This window comes from Haliotis rubra, unplaced genomic scaffold, assembly GCF_003918875.1.
Source record: "Haliotis rubra isolate DU_JTF1 unplaced genomic scaffold, ASM391887v1 Scf146, whole genome shotgun sequence".
Classification (NCBI taxonomy): Eukaryota; Metazoa; Mollusca; class Gastropoda; order Lepetellida; family Haliotidae; genus Haliotis; species Haliotis rubra.
Genome location: NW_025765403.1, coordinates 709,910 through 731,016, shown reverse-complemented (window position 1 = coordinate 731,016; position 21,107 = coordinate 709,910). Strand labels below are relative to the sequence as shown.

The 21,107-nt window shown below is 39.8% G+C and overlaps 1 protein-coding gene across 1 annotated transcript in view; it reads left to right on the top strand.

Moving 5' to 3' along the window:
* Positions 1-21,107, top strand: part of LOC124269627 (neuroligin-4, X-linked-like) — a 143,497-nt gene that overhangs the window by 92,277 nt on the left and 30,113 nt on the right. The window contains 2 exon segments of the mRNA XM_046704663.1: positions 12,333-12,482; positions 17,369-17,554. Of these exon segments, the coding sequence (XP_046560619.1) occupies positions 12,333-12,482; positions 17,369-17,554 (336 nt within the window).

Below are 21,107 nucleotides of genomic sequence, written 5' to 3'. Positions count from 1 at the left end.
GGTTGAGGTAGTGGTGACGGTTGAGGTAGTGTTGTCGGTTGAGGAGTAGTGGTGACGGTTGAGGTAGTGGTGACGGTAGAGGTAGTGGTGACGGTTGAGGTAGTGTTGTCGGTTGAGGTAGTGGTGACGGTTGAGGTAGTGGTGACGGTTGAGGTAGTGTTGTCGGTTGAGGTAGTTGTGACGGTTGAGGTAGTTTTGACGGTTGAGGTAGTGGTGAGGTAGTGGTGACGGTTGAGGTAGTAGTGACGATTGAGTTAGTGGTGACAGTAGAATTATGGAGACGGTTTAGGTAGTGTTGACGGTTTGAGGTAGTGTTGTCGGTTGAGGTAGTGGTGACGGTTGTTGTAGTGGTGACGGTTGAGGCAGTGTTGTCCGTTGAGGTAGTGGTGTTGGTTGAGTTAGTGGTGACAGTAGAATTATGGTGACGGTTGAGGTAGTGGTGACGGTTGAAGAGTGGTGACGGTTGAGGTAGTGGTGACGGTTGAGGTAGTGGTGACGGTTGAGGTAGTGGTGACGGTAGAGTTATGGAGACGGTTATGCTACCACAACGCTGTGACATTAAAGTCTCAAGTGTCTCAACTAGTTGTAGATTCGTTTGAATATCCTCAAACTACTCCAACCTAAATTCAAGACGGTTCTAAATAAACACAACAGTATTGAGAAGTAGCGAGTATGTTAAAGCCATTTGTTTTTAATAAGGTATTTTCTAGGTTTGAAATGAGCAAAAACTGTCTCTAATATATTTTGCAGCAACAGCGCTGTATAAGAGCGATAACAGTGAACGAGACGTTAAACCCCAGCTCATGTCACCTTTTTTGCAATTCACAACCACATCCCAATTTAAGAGTGGGTCTTAGTGGATAAAACATTAAATCCTCCACTCTAAGGCCTCTTTTGTTTTCATAAAATCATAAAACCTCCAAATCTTCAATTAAAGAAATAGAAAGTGAGTAGAGACGTCTTAATTCAGAAATCTGAAAGGAAGAATTGGAATGTACAGTAGCCTCGTGTACACCACATTGTTAAGCTGAACGACTGACGATTTGATTTGAATGTTTCTTATACTAAGCACTAACACACATTCAATGCAGTAAGTGGATTACATAACATGTCTCCCGTGAAGATCCGGGTTGGAACCGGTCTTCAGCAAACCATGCTTGTCATGAGAGGCGACTAATGAGATCGGGTGGGTCGGGCTTGCTGACTTTGTTGACAATTGGTTGACAATTGTATCCCAGTTTTGTAGATCGATGTCCATGCTGTTAGGAACTGTCTGTTCCATTATTTACAGACCGCTGCCATATAGTTGGAATATGTCTGCGTTAACAGACAGAAGGTCAAAGGCTAACATAACATGTTCATCCTTTCAAAGATTTTTCATTGCTAACCCTGTTTCGGTGCCTAATTAAGCCGGAAAGCTGTTGTGTGCGGCGTAAAACAAGAAACTAACAAGCAATGCTGATTTGATCGCGCATGACATTGTTAACAGCTTTCAAATCATGGGTTTGTTTTGTTATAAGTCGTGACGAATACCTGTATGTTGTAACGGTATATATAGAACGTTTGGCTACGTAATTAATAAGGGTACGTACCGCCAGTACTTGTCTATGGGAAGTACTTCTATCCTGGGAAGTGCTTTCATCCTTCAGTGTGTGGGTAGTGGGGTGCTATGACTCGTGGGTAGTTCCTTGATCCCCCGAAACCAGAGTGATTTAAGAGGTGGTGAGGACATACTATGACCTTAGAGTGGACTAGTTATCCTAAATTAGCAATGGTTGACTGCAGTATCATTTAAAGTTCCCACTCAACCACCCCACACCCCGACCCCCACACCACCACCTTCCCTTAAGCCGGATACCACGTCCAGGTCCTGGTGGTGTAATCAACAACCTGTTGTATAGTGAGACATGGTGTCTGCCGAATTGAACAGAATGTTCAATGTACGTGTATATAGATATTCATTATACATTGTGAGATGGCAGACCCAACAAAGGACTTTTGTATGAACTGGAATCAGACTTGCCAGGACTGACATTTTGCCAGGCCATAATCCCCTTCGACGGGTCAAGAAACACCTTCATTTTAGGCCATGGTAGGGTATATTTGTACAAAATACGGTAAAACTATCTATTGTAATCTTGTTGACTAGGTCCATACGTAACGCTGGAAGTTCAATTACGAAGGTCGGAAGTAAAGTGATGTATTGGGATGAAGGTTTAAAACCAAGCTGACACGACGGACCAACAATAGAAAAGGTCAACAGAATTATATTTTTTTTCAAATACTTTTTCGAATACCTCTTGTCCTGCGGAGCATTACGTTGTAAAACAAAAACGATTACATCTGTCAAACAGCATAAAAAGGAAGCCTTAAAGGAAAAAAACTTTTCAGTCTCCATTTAAAAAAAAGAACAAAAGAGGTCAGGTGTTTTGTCAATATTGTTCAGAAGGGCAACACTTATTGAGTGGGTTTTCAGACGATGCCAAGTTTTCCCACTGCATGAAACTATCAGTGGAGAACTACGTTGGTAGTACTCGTTTGTTAACGTCACTGTCAACCCAACAAGAAGTCTGTCTTGATCGATATAAGGTCATCTTAGACAAACGGATGCAAGCAGTATGTGTCGGGGACAGTGCAGTTGTTATCCTGAAGACGTTAATGAACATTGATGTCTGCACATACATTATCCTATAACCTGCTAATTGGCATTCCGATAATGTACTTGAAAACTCTTAGATGGATAGGCACTTCACTCTGCAATGAGGGAGCAGCGTGTCGTTTCCAGTCAGATTCTCTACAATTGCTCACGTAATTTATTTCATATTTCTTAGAAAACGATTGATCACGGAGAGATTACATTTCTGTTTCTCGTTTATCTATTTCCCCTAACTGTTGTTTTTATAATGCCTCGTCCTGTGTTCTATACATCTTTGGTTGAAATGTCTGCGTTGAATGTGAAATCCCTTAAGTGTAATATGCTGCCAAATGCTTGAAGGCGGTTTCAGCAAGGGATGACATATCGACCAATATCCATTTGGAGTGTTGGAGATCGATTTTGTGGTTATCGTATGATCCCCTATCGTATGAGACATTGATAGGCAGATAATATGTCCAAAAGTCATTCTCATGGGGTTTTGTTCGAGGCCAATGAATTAGTTATAAGATTTTAACCAATTTCCTTTCGCCTTGCTTTAAATTAACCTTGTTCTCCAAGGATACGCGGAGTAGCAAGTGTTTGTTTGCAGTGGCTATGGTGGTTGAAGTCAATTGAATAGTGTTCGGTTACATGGTCTATACATTGTATTGCTGTGTTCGTTGTTGTGATGGCTAGGTTGTATTACTGGATATGATGTACTTCCGGGGGCTCGGTTGTATTACTGGATATGATGTACTTCCGGGGGCTAGGTTGTATTACTGGATATGTTGTACTTCAGGAGGCTAGGTTGTATTACTGGATATGATGTACTTCCGGGGGCTAGGTTGTATTACTGGATTTGATGTACTTTAGGAGGCTTGGCTGTATTACTTGATATGATGTACTTCCGGGGGCTAGGTTGTATTACTTGATATGGTGTACTTCCGGGGGCTAGGTTGTATTACTGGATATGATGTACTTCAGGAGGCTTGGTTGTATTACTGGATATGTTGTACTTCAGGAGGTTAGGTTGTATTACTTGATATGATGTACTTCAGGAGGCTAGGTTGTATTACTGGATATGATGTACTTCCGGGGGCTAGGTTGTATTACTGGACATGTTGTACTGCAGGCGGCTAGGTTGTATTACTGGATATGTTGTATGATCGGCTACGTGGTTGTGACATAACTGTTGTATTGCTGGAGACGTTGTATTACTGTGTACGCTGTATTGCAGGTCACATTGTATTGGTGGAGGCGTTCTATTACTGGATATGATGTATTGCAGGGCACATTGTATCGCTGGAGACGTTGTATTACTGGCTATGATGTTGTGCAGGGCACATTGTATTGCTGGAGACGTTATACTGGTAGGTAGTGTTACGCAGATTTGACAGGGCCAACTATCACTCAGCTATATTCCAGCTGTTATCACCGAGGTCACCAAGCTAATCAAGGTTTATGGGAACTGTTTGACATAAAGCTCATTATCGTTTTGAGTTTAATACAGAATTGTAGATGCAAGCAAGAAAATGCCTTCTCAAACAATGTTATCATCACTGAGCCGTATTTAAGACGATATTTAATCATCCAGTTTTCCACTGACTTTAATTTGTCATTAGCCAAATAGGAAATGCCAGCAGGGACCTTTCAACAGTTTTTACACTGAGACACTAAAATGTGAATCAAAGTCTAAAGACTGGTTTTCGGCTTAATCCAAAATACTATAAAGACGATTTTTCAATGATGTGGATTAACACGTGACAACTCAAGGTTTTAGTGTAATTTCACCTTTTAAGTAAATGCTCCTTGTGTGCCTCTGCCCTGTTCCATTTTAACACAAAGGCTTGAAATCAATGAATCAAACATTTAAATATTACGGTCCGTGCCTCGCTGTTGTCTGGCCCAATAGCAAACTTCCTCCACTCTAATCCCATCAATTTGTTTTTTGCTTCCTCAAAGCAAGATGATGAACCGTCCCTAGCTGCGGTGGAGGTAAAAGATTGTCTTTGTCATTTACTGAATCAGTTTATCAACGCTGCTACAAACAAACTGAGAAGTCCATCCCCGTGACGTCGAGGGAACGCCTGGTGAAATATTATCATCGATTTGAAGGGAATGGACTGAGTAAAAGCAGAAAGAAGCTGCAAGATGACCTGGTGGAACTATCGTTATGAGAGAGTAGACCCCAATTGCCTTCAATTAGCAGTAATTGACAATGTTACGGAATCCCTTAGGTTCTTTTCCAGTCACACACTCTATCTTCATGTGTTTGTTTATCGTGTGATGTATGTGTGAACTTCAAACCTCCACAATATTGACTTAAGAACATATTAATCTCAAGACGACACAAACTGCGACTACGGATGCACGTCATGTCATGGGTTTCACATAATACGTACCCGTGAAGACCCAGTTTAGAATTTATCTTCAGGAACCCTGTTGTCGTAAGAGGCGACTAACGGGATCGGGTGGTCAGGATCGCTGACTTGGTTGACACATGTCATCGTGTCCCAACTGCGTTGATCGATGCTCATGATGCTGATCACTGGATTGTCTGGTCCAGACTCGATTATTTACAGACCGCCGTCATGTAGCTGGAATATTGCTGAGTGCGGCGTAAAACTAAACTCACTCACACACACAGTACGCTGTTACATTGAATTAACTAAATCTAGACCAAACAATTCAGTGGCATAGTCTGTAACCACCCCTACTGGTAATCAATCAGCAAACCGTGTTGTTACACGCCTTCAGTGTAGTAAAGGGGCGGTTGGGTAGCCCAGTGGTTAAAGCGGTCGCTCGTCACACCGAAGACCCGGGTTCGATTCCGGTAGAGTGAGCGGAGCTAATTTTCTATGTCCACCGCCGTGATATTGCAGTAAATATTGTTAAATGCCTGGTACAGCCACACCCTTGCAGTGTATAGTAAAATGGAAATACAGTAGTCAATGAAAGCTTATGAAAACACATCATCTGCATGGAGATGTAATGTGCCATATTCGCTGCAGTGTATGTCCTTCGGTATCACTTCTATGACTTTCTATGAAACCGATATCTATATTTAAACTTTCCAGGAACGATGTCTGAAGGTCTTCATGTGTTAACATTTCTTGGCCATCCATTGGCAGTTTCGGGTAAAGTTTTATAGAAACATTGTTTAAGATCATGTCTATATTCTTATGTGACGAAGAGAAATGGATCCCTGCAAATGAAGACCCCCAAAATGATTGGACGAAAATTACTTTTGGTAAAACGGGTATCCCTTGAAGCATTGAACGCCCTCCACAAGCGTATCTTGGCTTATGGTGTCGGCCGCTCGGGAATTAGAAGTCGATTTTAACAGCATATAGTCTGATCGTTCAGTGTGGATATATGCTATTTAGTCTGCTGGGAGAAAACAATCTTGGAACTTGGGACAGTATGGGCAAGCGTCCAAAAATACAGTAATCTTTGCAGGAAATGTCCCGCAATTTTTTCCGTTTATCATCTCCATAGTATCGATTTGGGCACAACTAAAAATCCTTGTATGGTCGGATCTGTAGAGTTTGGCTGTCTGTGGCGACTTAACTATATTGAGGTTTACGAGATATGCTCTTCCAGTTGTGAACTGCAAAATATTTCAATCAATATTCACTTTGCTATACAAAACACTATGGCTTTTGAGATAGCATCTGACAGTCACTCAGTCAAGCATCGAGTCGAGATTTTCACTCATAGATCCCCCTCGTTCTGATTCTCTGTGGTTAATGGGCAGTGCCATGATTTTGCGCTTGACGCGATCCCGGAGTTCTCTGTGGCTAGAAGCTACATTGAAAAAGTCAATATCTTTGAACGGGGCTTTTACGACTGTTTGGAGTGAGATGTGAGAATTTTGTCCAGCGTCCAATAGAGGACATTGAATACTGCTTCTTGCTTGAGCACTTGCTCAAGGTTTGGGCGTCCACCATCAATAATATGATTAAGTGGTCCAAAAGTAGTTGATACAACGATAAACGTGCCTCGAACTGGTCCTAGAAAAGGAATTGAACAGACATATTTCATCTTTATCTTTCAAGCTTACGGATGACTGGTATCTAATTTATTAATTGCTCTTTATTTGACCTTCTCAACATTTATTTCTCACGTAGGAGATTCCTTAACATGGTGTATCGATTCTTAAAGTAGATTTTGATGCAAGAAGTGAAGGAGAAAAAATAGCGCATCTCACGATTTAATCTTGTCTGTGATCGGATCAGGCAGGCTCTTCTTTAAGCAGGGATGTTTGGTCGCTGTAGGGAGCTTTACTTAACGTTTGCCCTCGGTGAGATGGTGCGAGACTCTGCGAGACTTAAGATAATCAATGTCGGAACTTCGGCCAAGGGATTGCCCTCTATTTCATCATTGCTGCAGATTGAAATGTCATACTTGCTGCTATTTATGATGTTATGTTCGTCTTCGAGTGTTTACATCGATCAGAGGAAATATTTACTTTTCTGGTAAACTGCTGACCGGCGCAACTTGCGGTCTCGCATGTGACCTACTTAACGTGCGAGATCTCGTCGACGGATGGTGTAACTCAGACGTGATTACGTCAAAACCATGATGGTTGAAAACGGTTTACTGGCGTTGTGAAACCCTGTTCATTCTTGACAGGCTCAGTCTCATTCATCAACGCGATAGTGCAATACCCCCCTCTGATGCTTATGGTATAATTTGTGAGAGTGGGTCTCAGACGAGGTGTAAAAACTCTCTATTATATTGACTACGTGAACAAGAAGTATCTTTATTAAGTGTATAGATGTGCTCATATCTGCAACAAGATTATTTAGCCTACGTAGACAACACGTTCATTCCGTTATTGTCTGCTAATCTGATTATATATGAATACATTTATTCTTTACCTCTCTTCTATGACCTTAAACCAGCTAGTATAATGGTGTCTACATATAATCTTTCTCAGTATAATTTGTGAATAGGTCAGGCATTGTAAGAATCTGGGTGTTTTCAAATACTTGAGATCCAAGCGGACATCAAGTTAGTAAGAGTGACGCGAACCGTTTCCTATTGTATTACATGTTAGATGTTTCATGATGGAATGACATTAATCGAGATATAGTGAAGTAAATATGCGAGATGCCCACGATCAGCAGCATACGGTGATGACACGTACCTATTCTTTCCAATGAAAGGATAGTTTTAAAGTTTAAAGATTTTAAATTGTGCCCATATGTATACATGGGATTCAACGTCAAGTCATAGATGTTTCATATTTTATGAAGCTTATATTTATATTGTGCGTACTGTATGTATTAGTCTGGGAACCCTAATCCAAGCTGACCAGGCCTTGTCTGATTCCCTTAATGTCGAGTACAAGGCAAGGCAATAACAAGTACAATCTTTGACTGACTGACTGACTGAGTTTGGTTTTACGCCGTGTTTAGCAATATTCCAGCAATATCACGGCGGGGGACACCGGAAATGCGCTTCACACATTGTACCCATGTGGGGAATCGAACCCGGGCCTTCGGCGTGACGAGCGAACGCTTTAACCACTAGGCTACCCCACCGCGCAAGTACCATGTTCTAGAGTCGTATGGTCTCATACATTCAACAAAATCGTGTTCAGAAATACATTTATGAAATAATGTTAATGATCAACCAAAATCAACTGGGTTTTTTTCGTACCAATGTTGACAGGATGGCAAATGAGTGAGTATGGTTTTACTAATATTCTAGCACTACCACGACAGGGCGATGCCAGAAACCTGCTTCAGGCATTGAAGTCGTATGGAGAATCGAACCCGGGTTTTCGGGGTGACGAGTGAACGCTTTACCCACTAGACTACACCACCTCCCCTGATGCGAGACATATATCTTCATGGTCGTGAAAGTGTCTAAATATATTGGTTCCAAAAATACCTCGTGATGGAGGAGCTAAATAATTCCTCACCATATCACAGACATTTCAACATAGCAAATCCACTGTTATCTTTTTTGTTGATTCTGCCTCTGTCAAGATCGGGCCTGACGTACAAGAAATTCAAACGTAGTTAAACGAGAGTACGTGATTATAAATCCGGTTGGTATTTATTGCCACAACGACAAATGGTTATGGTGATATTGACGTGATAACGTACCTGACGCGATCACACCAACGACATAAAATGTCGTGCTTCAATTAACATTTTTATCTGGTCTTGACTCAGAAATCTGAAGTTTACTTTTCTGTGTTGGTGCGACACTGCCGAAGATTAGAAATGCAATATCTTTGAAAATACATTGACATTTTAAAATTCGCATTTAATGTATAACGTAACACTTAACTGACATTCACATTTCAAATTGTAAACATATCCACGTAATTAACACCCTATCTATGACTTTCGAGTGGCCACGATAAATATGAGCTTGACCTTTAAACGACGCAAAAATATCACTACGGCACGTCAATAAGCAACGGCGATGCACTTATATCACTAAGTTTACTCGATTAAGTTCAAACGTGGAATCTTTGAGTGAAATTGAGCAAGGAGACGTTTTATTATACGTGTCAGATTTCATCAGCGTATAATATACGTTGTATTACTTGTCTCTCACTCTTTTTGAAAACTTAATATGAAGCAATCATAGCATAAAATAGAAAGCTATGTTTAGAGTGAAAGTAGCCGATCACTGAGAGGCTTATTACGAGGTTGTCAGAACTGAAATGCTAGCATTGATGAGTGTCTTTCTCGTTTATAACTGCATGTTAGATGCTTGCGTTGTGTTGGCGTAAGGGTATTGATCATTGTACTGGACACCTGAACACGCAAATTTATTCGAATACCAATATTTTAATAAAACAAGGATTTATATATGATTTAACAGAATGGTGCACATTTATATCATCATGGACGTCCATGTCTCAAGAAGGTTCATTTATTTATCAAAAAGCGAGCAACAAATCGAATCTTGACGTGTATGGAAATTATTTATCAAGAAAAATGTTATGATGATCGTTGACTTGGATTTTCAGCAATGCTTGAAAAGACAAACTTTCAACAAGTGAATTTTCGCAAGAACTTTTCGAATTAATTGCCAGTGTTTCATTGTCGGGGAAAAGAAAAAGTCATATTTCATTATGATTACACCCGTACAATATTCAATAAATGTTACATTAATTTCAAAGATACTGCTTTCAGCGATGTATGCGTATTGATCCTCTTATTTCAAGGAAGAGAAGAGCGTTTAAACAAATATCATATCGAGACAAGGCTTACTGATTCAGAAAACCTAAATCCCTTCCTCGCGTGACTCTGACGTTCAAACGCACGAGGCGGTGACAAATGATGGACACAGGTTGTTTATCCTGACCCAGAATGCGCTAAGTTGCCTGTTTTTGTATTGTTGGAACGGTATCGATGTTACTGTGAGAAAGAACTGATGACATTGGGGCTCTTGGGTGCCCTGATTTCAATTCTTTCAATTGTCATGTGACTTGTTTTCATTTCCCTGTTGAAGAGGTGTGTCCAGTTTTGACAGCAAGGGGCTTACAGCATAACGTAATGGACAGAACGAGTCGAGGAAATATCCTAGCTGCAAGAGTAAAACAGGGTATCGTAGATATTTTGCATGGTCAAACGTTTCATTACCAAGCATCTCTAAACGTCGGCAGAATCCAAGTCGGGGTAAAATGGCATACAATGGCAAGACACATGTTACATCAACCACATGTTAACATCTGTTATATTCCGGATTACACTTTCTTTGTAAAGTTCAGATTCTAGTACTTTTGTTGGGTTGAGTCCATCCGGGATTCGAACCCACACTCTCAGAGTACCTAATCGCCAGCACACAAAGTCAGACGCCTAGACCGCTCAGCCACCGCGGCTTCCACTCTGAGGGTGTGGGTTCGAATCCCGGATGGGACTCAACCCAACAAAAGTACTAGAATCTGCACTTTACAAAGAAAGTGTAATCCCAGTTATAACATATGTTACTTTTGACCACTTTCTAAATGGCATTGTGTATTTCAAAACCACATGTTAGTCGACAATTATATGAAGCATGTCGGAAACCCTCTTACAGAGAGTATGATTCAGAATATTTAGTTTTGTAATGGGTTGAATTTTGTTCTCGTGCACTAACATAATGAGTCATTTCATTGTTTCGACATTTTGAGATCAAAATTGCAAATGCGTGTGTATATACTTTAAAGACATGCAACTACAACGACTAAATTTGTTCACGAACCAGTGGGTGTGTCTCTACATACACTTCTGCGACAATGCCGATGCGACCTAAAACCCCAAACTCAACAGCGCAACTTTACTACACCTGTTTAGTGTTCCAGGAGTGAATAATACACACATCAGATCCATAACATTTACTTTTTCCGAATACATAACCTCACAAAAAGAACACAACATGCATAGTACCTTATAGTCAGCTAGTTTTCAAAAGTAAAATCTTACTGAATGTCCACTACGGTTAAAAGCATGACTGAAATACTGTTCACTCGCTGCGTAAAGAAGATTCGTATAAACTAATATCCCCTGTCGGTTCCACGGTGCATCATGACAGTGATCTCATTTAGACAAAGATGAGTGGTTGTAACGTCATTTGAATATATTACGAGACTTGAACCCTTTGTAGAGTACCTCTTGATTTCATCATAAATTCAGGCGTATGTTATTATTCTATTTCCTTTATCATAACCATACTTATGGGTAACACAATTTGTACCACGGTAACCTTTTGTGCTCATTGTTTCTTTCAGACTTTCATCATAGTCATGAAACAAATTCTTATCATCATAACAAGATATTATTCATAAAATTGTGAATCTAATCATATCTTTTCATGTTATACGTTTCATTTTGACACAAACATCAAACAGTTTTAAGCACGCTAGTTTCAAATAAATGACATGAACCTTCATTCATAACATCTTTTGACATTTAAAGGGTAAAGCCGTATTAAGAAATGTGAGCTTTTGTTTAATGAACAGGACGTAACATTGCCATCTGGCTTCAGTCCCATGTGACAATTCCTCACGAAAACAGGGTGTGGAAAGTGACTTTTCTTCTAAGGAATGTACTTTAGTGTTCCACTGTGAAAGCTTTACCCCGAGCAGTATGCGGTATCGCCGCAAGTTATGATTTTGATCTTGCGCTTCTTTAAGTGCTATGACAGTAATGGGGATCATTAATTGGCTTCTCATGCCCTCAATGGTATGTTCCAGTAATCTAAATCGACTAAAAGAGTGAGGAAGGAATGGTTGTGCCTTCTGGACAACCAGTCTTCCCATGACGGTCCATTTGTATTAGTATAATTGGTGTAAATGCTTGATTCGGACACAATATTTCATGGAAACATTAGTTCTTCAAGGCGTCTGTGAACACGACGATACCCCATGACTGTACGAATAAAACAACCTTATGAAGAAAGTGATTCCTCGTCAATGTATAGGACATTTTCTATGTACCATATCGTTGAAACCCCTTCTCACAGTGTAGAAGGAGATATCACGCAGTACATTCACACAGTTTACATTAAACAAACTAAGACGTTCAATGACTGATTTATGAAGGATATTTTTGGCTATTTCTACATGTACAACCTTTTCACGATGACCATCATATTTTGTTGAACAAAATCCAAAGAAGATATATGGATTATGAGTTATCATTCTTAAGCAAAATCTATGTATTTATTGAACATCTGTTTCTTTCAGAATGGAACGACACAGACCCCATGCCAGTGATGGTGTTCGTCCACGGAGAGTCATATGAAACCGGAACCGGAAATGCGTATGACGGAAGTGTTTTATCAAGTTACGGTGATGTCATAGTCGTCACCCTCAATTACAGACTCGGAGTGCTTGGTAACTAATTTTTGTTTCGTTATCTTGAGATATCTGTTTTGTACATGAAACAGTTGAATGAGGTCATTTTCATTACTCAATGCCTCCATATATTTTGTCCTTTTGAAGCCACCGGAGAATTATTAGACGCAGATGTTTACATGATACCCTGGGGGAATTACAGCAATAGCGAACACTTGATTCTTTTTATTAATGGAAACAAAACGATGAGTACTCTGCTTTCGGATTGTAAATGTTATAGATCAGGAACATAAATTAGTGAGCAATAAAATCTGTTTTCTTTGTTACTGATTTGGCTTTGTAGCCTGGAAACAGATAACAGACTTCTGACACTTCAGAAATTCACAAAAATATATATGAAAAAGCATTGTCAAATTAATGAAGAGATGACGAGTAGGCTTTCAATGTCAAATTATTTGTTGACCAAGAACATATGGTTGAAGCAATACGGCTACTTGCATAATATACATAATTCATTCAAGAACATTCTATGGTATTCCGGAATGCCATTGCAGAATAAATAACAACTGCATTTCATCAACAAGAACAAGCTGCGGAGCACGAATGATGTTTTAACAAATGATTCACATAAACAGCATTGCCTGAAGCGCTAATCAGCTTGTTGAATTAAGCTCTGCTTTTCATCATGAAATGCGAATGAATTTATCATTTGCGTAGTGTGCCTCTGGCCCTTTTTGTTTTGCCCTTACGCGAGAGTGATTTGATCTTGGCATGCCACTTAGGTAATTTCACCAGCATAGCTGGAGCAGTGTTTGTACAATATGCTGAAATAATGTTTACGTAAATGGTTATAATGATTTACTGGGAATAATAGCCAATGTCAGAACCAAGAGGAAATACGATTACAGTTCAAATGGGCTGGGTTAGCCAATTTCTGTGAGAGGCCTTTGGCGCAGTCGGTCATAATTGATAAAGTTTAGCGTTGTGAGCAATTCGTGAATTCGAGCGGTAGAAAAATATCCGTTCAGAATTATCCATGTGCTTTCTTTGCAACCGAACTGAGACCAAGCGTCTTCAGGAGACAATTGCCAAGAATATCTTCATAATTCCGCCTTGGGAACAAAGGTCCGAGCCAGAAAACTATCGATAGAACTCGACGAATATAAAACCTCTTCCCTCGGGGCGAAGACGTCGTTATAAGAAGGAAAATAGTATTAAAGATAGGTTGGAAAGATGTTGCCAAACAATTGAGCACGTGCCCAGGACCGTTTGCAAGTTCCAAGTCAAGAAATGAAAAGGCCAAATGCGCAGTACGGACCAAAGTCCACAGCCGAAGGCTCTTAGACCCGCAGATGCAATTTTATTCATAGATTCAGAGACTCGTGTAGGTTCGAGTTTTATTGAGGGAAAAGTAGAAGTGATAGCTGTACCTCTGAGGGAAGACATTAAAGTACGTTTCCGATACTGTGTGTTGAATGTCTGACCCCGGAGTATGTGGATTGGCAGCGCCTGAAAGGAACTTCACACATGTGATGTATGGAGGCATTGAGTGATATCAAAAGTCGAATTACTCGTGGTGGAGTTCTTTTCTGTTAATGAAGAAGCAAGTATTTCGCAAGCGTTTGTTTCTTTTGATTAAGAAGCAAGTATTTCGCAGGCGTTTGTTTCTTTTGATTAAGAAGCAAGTATTTCGCAAAAAAATGTTTCTTTTGATTAAGAAGCAAGTATTTTGCAAGCGTGTGTTTCATTTGATGAAGAAGCAAGTATTTCACAAGCGTTTGTTTCTTTTGATGAAGCAAGCATTTCGCAAGCGTTTGTAAATTTTGATGAAGAAACAAGTATTTCGCAATCACGTTTTCTTTTGCTCATTCCTCACATCAGACAGAAACTTCAGTAAAACAAGGTGTAATTTAACCATGTACAATGAAATTGCGAAATGAATAGAAACTGGTTAAATCTTTTCACTTCTGTCTTAGATGTAATTCGATATTTTTAAATGGGTTTCAGTTGTAATTGGGGAAAACCGATATTTGACTTTAAAGTGAGTCAAAATGCATGTAGTTATGACATAGATAGTTATATGTATTACTCAAATCCTAAAAAACAACGACATCAACGCCTTGTTGAATCTCTCAGATCAGATCTATATTGTTTGTTATTTGACTTAGTCTGCCATACAGACCTTGGGCTCTTTTTCATTTAATATTTCATGATTATAATTTAAGAACGTTATTACAGGCCTTAAAACAAACATATCGAAGCCAAGAGACTTTGGTAATCTAAACTTGCCACATATTCTAGACTTGCATATGCTTTCTTGGATTTGTTTGTTTCAAGGTCTGTATCTAAGCCATTGGGATGTAATGCCACATACCCAAGAAGGTCTATATGTGGCAAGTTTAGATTATCAATGTGTGTGGGCTCCTTTTCATTTTAGATTTTATGACTATAATTTAAGAACATTTTCCTTCGGTAAAGTATCCTCATTTCAGAAACTATATTTTAGTCTACTAGTGAGCTTAGGAGATGCATTTCTTTATTGTCGACTGTTTGTTATATGCGACTTCGTAGTGACAACACGAAAACGCATAGCACCATGAGCGTTACCTTGAGGTGAACATATGACATCGTCATTATCTATAAGCCGACACGCGTTAATGTTCTCGTCTTGGCACAATACCAAGGTAGAACTTACATAAACAGGTTTATAGACCTAATGTGACAAACTGTGAAAGAAAACACCAATTAGATATGAAGTAAAAATTCTGGCATTAATGAAGTGCTAAATAACGTTTACGTTTTGCTAATATTTTATTTGCTTGGCAGTATATAGTAATGTTCTAAACGACTTACTAGGGTTATATAGGTGGTTCATAACACTCTATTTTGTTCGTCCGTTACACAAGACCTAGTCATGTGCGCGTACAATAGCTTCTTGGTGAGAAAAAGAGTTTAGTTTTACGCCACTTTTAGCAGTATTCAATCAATATCACGGCGGGGGAACACCAGTCATGGGCTTCACACGTTGTACCCATGTGGGGAATCGAACCTGGGTTTTCAGAGTGACGAGCGAACGCTTTAACCATAAGGCTGCACGACCGAGACCCAGGTTCTTATTCTCGGGTTATATACTGTAATAGACAATCGTAATCAGGTCCTTATTTCTGGTATTGTTTAAGATTGGGTTTTCAGGGACATTTGTTTGTCGTAAGATGCAAACAACAAATATGTGGTCATGCTGGATATATGAAGCATGTCATCGTATACCTGCATAGTTGCTCGAGATGTCAATCACTGGATTGTGTGGTCCAGACACGATCATATACAGACTGCCGTCATGTCGCTGCCATGTTGCTTCGTGCGGAAGCGGGTTTGAAAAAACCTCATAATAATATTAAAGAATCTTCACCTTCTTGACGATATACAATTCACTGGTGTTCTTAGGAGCTCCTTATGGAGCTTTTTATAACGTGTAATGCTAAATCAATTCCAGTTTGTAACAGGAGTAAATATGACTGTGTGTTCTTCATGAGATGAAACGTCATGTTGCTGTGATTGCCATTCACACATAAACAGTAACCTGACGTACATACTAACATTCCTTTTGACACCAACCTACAGTTTATATGGCAGTAAACTATTCAATCCGTAAACCCTATATAGCAGTAGACTAATCAGTCTGTAAAACCTATATGGCAGTAGACTAATCAGTCTGTAAATCTGTATAATCGGAGTATTGATTATTGGCGGTATGTATATTCTTTTGGTCACAGTTAACTTTATGTCAACACCGCGACGCAGGATTCCAGGTTACAATAGCCTTTATAATATAATATTAATTTTCTGTAAACAAACTGACATTCTTTACAACTGGACAATTCGTACTCCCACTTTGTAGGTATTTGCATGCCACCCGATACGTTCCAGATGCATTATGGTTGTAAAATAGGATACCCGCTCCATGAACTAAAACGGCTCAGGATTGAGACAAGTTTGCCCGATTATGTTTTCATATTATATATATGAGCACGAGTCCATAAATGTTTAAAGCTCCGAGGCTTGAAGATCATCTTCTGTTGACATGATTGAATGTATGTGATATCACAGTGCAAGAGTTCAAACACATTCACACGTATTCAGATCAGTGAGACACGGTCCGATTAAATTCACTCTTTTCACAAAGTTTTAGTTTCAATGTGCCCCAAATAAAATGTCTCTCTGATTGGGTATACATGACAACCTGAACGCACAATGATAGTCAAACACTGATGTGTCGAATTTTGAATGACCTACGTAAATATTTCCAATGATCAAAACTTCGACACATCCGCAAAATGATGATTAAGTCGGAATAGTGAGTGAGTGAGTAGGGTTTTACGCCGCTTTTAGCTGTATTCTGGCATGTCACGGCGGGGGACACTGGAAATGAGCCTCACACGTTGTACCCATGTAAGGATTCGAACCCGGGTCTTCAGCAAATTAAATACATCCTACATTGACCAGACATGCTTTACGTAATTTTTGTATGCAGTTTCACAAGACATACTATTTGCAAGATTCGGGTAAGACCTGGGACCTTATTCTCGAAACGTTCGTAGCCCTAAGAATTCTTAACTTTGATCGCAGCCAATGTGTTAAGAATGGGCTGAAGAAGTTCGTTGGGCTACGAACGCTTCGAGAATAAGGGCCCTGTTCTTCAGCAACCAATGCTTTTCGTATGAGGCGACTAACGGAATCGGGTGGCCAGGCCCGCTTGTCATTGTATGTCATTTTATCTCAGTTCCGTAGATCGCTTGTCATTGTATGTCATTGTTTCTCAGTTCCGTAGATCGCTTGCCATTGTATATATGCAATGTTGCTGAGAGCGGCGTTAAACAACAAACCAACACTATTTGTCACCCAAATGTCAACCCTTAATGTTTCAGGTTTCTTGACGACGGGGAACCAGGCTGCCATGGGGAACTACGCCCTCCTTGATATCACTCAGGCTTTGCACTGGCTTAGAGAAAACATCGCCAGTTTTACTGGCGATCCTCAACGAGTGACACTGTTTGGTCACGGCCATGGGGCCGCTCTCGTCAACCTGCTGATGCTGTCGCCATTTGCGTCAGGTGGGAGTTAGTTTGTCGGGTTCTGAATGTAATGGTTCTTTAGTCTGTGCTCACACATAGAAATAGTTTCTAAATCACATTACGTTCCTTTTCCGACCAGCCCTTCTGTAATGCCAATTCCCTTGATGGAACAAGTCTAGATTTCCTCAGGTCCAGGATCTCCCATCTCACTGGGGCTGTTTGTCAGTATAGATGTATTTGTTTGTATCAAAATTGTAATCTATTCAGAGACTGAGGGTTGGTCTAACGTAAAGATCTGTTTCTTTAACCATGGGAGTGAGTAATTGAGTGAGCGGGTGTGTGTGTGTGTGGGTGGATAAGTGAGTGAGTGGGCGGGTGGGTGAGTGAGTGAGTGAGTGAGGTCGTTTTCAGAAATATCACTGCAGGAGACACCGGGTCATCGGCGTGAGGATGAACGCTTGAACAGCCAGGACACCTCACCGCCGCTCACCTTCCTGAGGCAAATGTGTGACCTTGTATCGGTATTATGGTAACGTGCCTCCGGATACGCAGTAACTCTAGATATGAGAGCATAATGACTCCGGTTATGACATTGATACCATTATCAATTGCCAGTCGAAACATATCAAGCATTATTATGTTTTCGTTCTACGAAACCATTCATCGATGTTACACAGTGAAAAATGAAACGTTCATGGCATTTAAAAATCGCAATGTTACTAGCATAAGCGGTTTATGTATTATGCTCCCCGTGAAGATCCGGGTTAGAATTGATCTGCACAAATTCATGCTTGCCGTTAAAGGCGATTACCGGGATCGGATGGGCATTCTCGCTGACTTCGTTGAAGCATGTCATCATAACCTAGTTAGATAAATCGATATTCATGAAGTCAATCACTGGATTGTGTGGTCAAGACGCGAGTCATATTCCTGTAATATTGCAGCGTCGCTTTGAACAAACGTTAGACAAAATATAGTCACAAATAATTAGTTCATATACTTATCGATAAATGCATAGATCTATAAATGTATAATACAAACGCGATGCATACGAAAATAATATTTACCTGATAATATTCAATCAGCATTACATAATTTTGTATTTGTTAAAATGAACTTTTCACATGAGAATCAGTGACGTTTCAGTGAGGCAATAAGCTATGTGTTTCAGCCATGTTCAATCTATATCAATCCAAACGAGACAACATAGTTCACTTATTGAAGTCCTCCTACATTAGCCGTGCGCGTGGCCTTCCCAGCTGAAGAAGTAATGAGAGTAATAGATGATGACAAGCTGTCGGTATTCATAGACTCCAGTCTCCCATAATTTGTTTCGGATCCCTGACTTCTGTGACATGTCCATCTGAGGTTCAGCATACTTTCACGAAGCCATACGTCACTCGGGGCGAGTCGCGCTTGCCTTCCGTTTATAGTGAGCTAGCGAGTCTTGTAACAATTTTCATTTCCAAGTGGTCAGATTTAATCTTGCTAGAATCCCCAAGAGTCAGACCGCACACTCCTAGAACATTAGCAACACTAGGAATCACGGGCACAACGTTCATAATTGGAATTAATGTGAGACCAAATACAGTGAATCTTGGAAAGTGAGGTCGTTCTGTAAAGTATCTCTTACCATCACGGAATTCCGTGAATCAAGTTGGAATAATCAGGTTGTGAATTAGAGGACCGAGATCTACTTAACCTGATAATTCACACACACACACACACACACACACACACACACACACACACACATCTAATAAAGCAAGATATTATACTAACATGTCTGCAAAGGACAGTAAAACAACTAGATTATGACAGAAATATATTTAAAACTAATAATTAATCTAAATTATTCTAACTATAAATGACAAAACAATATAAAAACAGGTTATTTATTGCCAACAAATGAAGGAATATGGCCATACTAGGGACCATGGGGACCTACAGTACATTTGCTTTCTGCATGAACCCTAGCTTGATTTACACCATCCCTTCAGCCGTTACCAATTTAGACAAATCTAGCCATACATTAAAAAGACACATATTTTACGATTAAAAAAGTGGAAAGATTTAATTTAATTTGAATGTTTCGGGACTTAGGAGGACAATACATTTGAAGTATGAAGAGTGTATGTTCTTACACATATGTGTTAAATACCTGGTGTATACATACCTGCGAAAAAATGGCCCAGGGAATTTCTGTTTTTAATCACATTTTATTGACATAAATGGGCTTAGGCAACAGTTATCCAATTTCGGTGCAATCGCACTAATGTATATACATGTATGTGACGTTGATTTGTATGAAGAGTCGATTACATAATATGAACTCCCAGTCAGCTGTATGAGGCAAACGCTTGCATTATGGTTCTGAAAAAATAATCCTGTTTAGTTCTGTAATCAACTTTTAAACATCCGATTGACAACATTTATACTTATTTTCCTAACAGGAAGGCGTTCAAAATCCCACCCAAGATGTAATCAATCCTACATCTGTTAATAAACAGACATTTGCAATGCCAGTGCTTACTTCCCTCAAAACACCAATGTGTAATCCCCGCGCTGACACGAAACATTCCCCACAATTAAATCGTACAATATACCATATACATGCTATCCATTCACGTTGTAAGGGAAGAAAGTATGTGGTTAAACACCGTCGTATCCAGTTCTGGATGGATACAAAATTGATACATGTCCGTCTGGATACTGATCCTGTCTACATAAAGGTATTTGGCTAAAGGCGGTTATTGTGATATGTTTTCGTTTACATATGATCAGTGTGTATCTGGATGAAGTTATGATTGGAAATGGGAGACATGATGTCCTGCACATAATTATGATTCGCTTTTAAGGATCTAACAAGAGCGTGCTTGTGAGGTTTAACTGATATCTCAGTTTATATAACATGGCAGTCGTGATGAATACATCGTCCACTTTGTAATGCCATGTTATGTGAGTATTATTACATTATGATCAATCAGAACCAAATTAAATATGCAGTTTATATTTGGTAGAACCAACTTCCTGACATCCTCACGCCTACATCATGGACAATGTCATGACTCCAGTGTTTACCAGCATCCTCAGCCCGTTTCCTTTTCGGAGTAAATGAACACTTGCAGCATCTCATCTATTTGTCTGTCACTTTCAAACGTCTGGCCTGTTTGTCATTTCACACAATGAGGAAAATAACGCCATTATACGGATGCATTTACGTCAATCCTGGTTTAATACGTGGCCATGATTCTCAAAAAAATTCGTTATTGTATTTCGCAGGTGTTGAGCTGCACGATTCCTTCAAGACTTGTTCGTATTGCCTTTGTCACAGATGGACGATATCACATGGCAGCATATGTATTTTTTATACCGTGATCTACAAGCTCGGAGCAAATATTTTTTGTTCGCATTCGCATTATGTCGTATTGTATCGAACAGTGAGGCCTTAAATTTAAACTAATGAACTATTGACACAGAAAACAGTAAACAGCACGGCAAAGGTAACGTTTTGATACGAAAAATTCGTTATTGTATTTCGCAGGTGTTGAGCTGCACGATTCCTTCAAGACTTGTTCGTATTGCCTTTGTC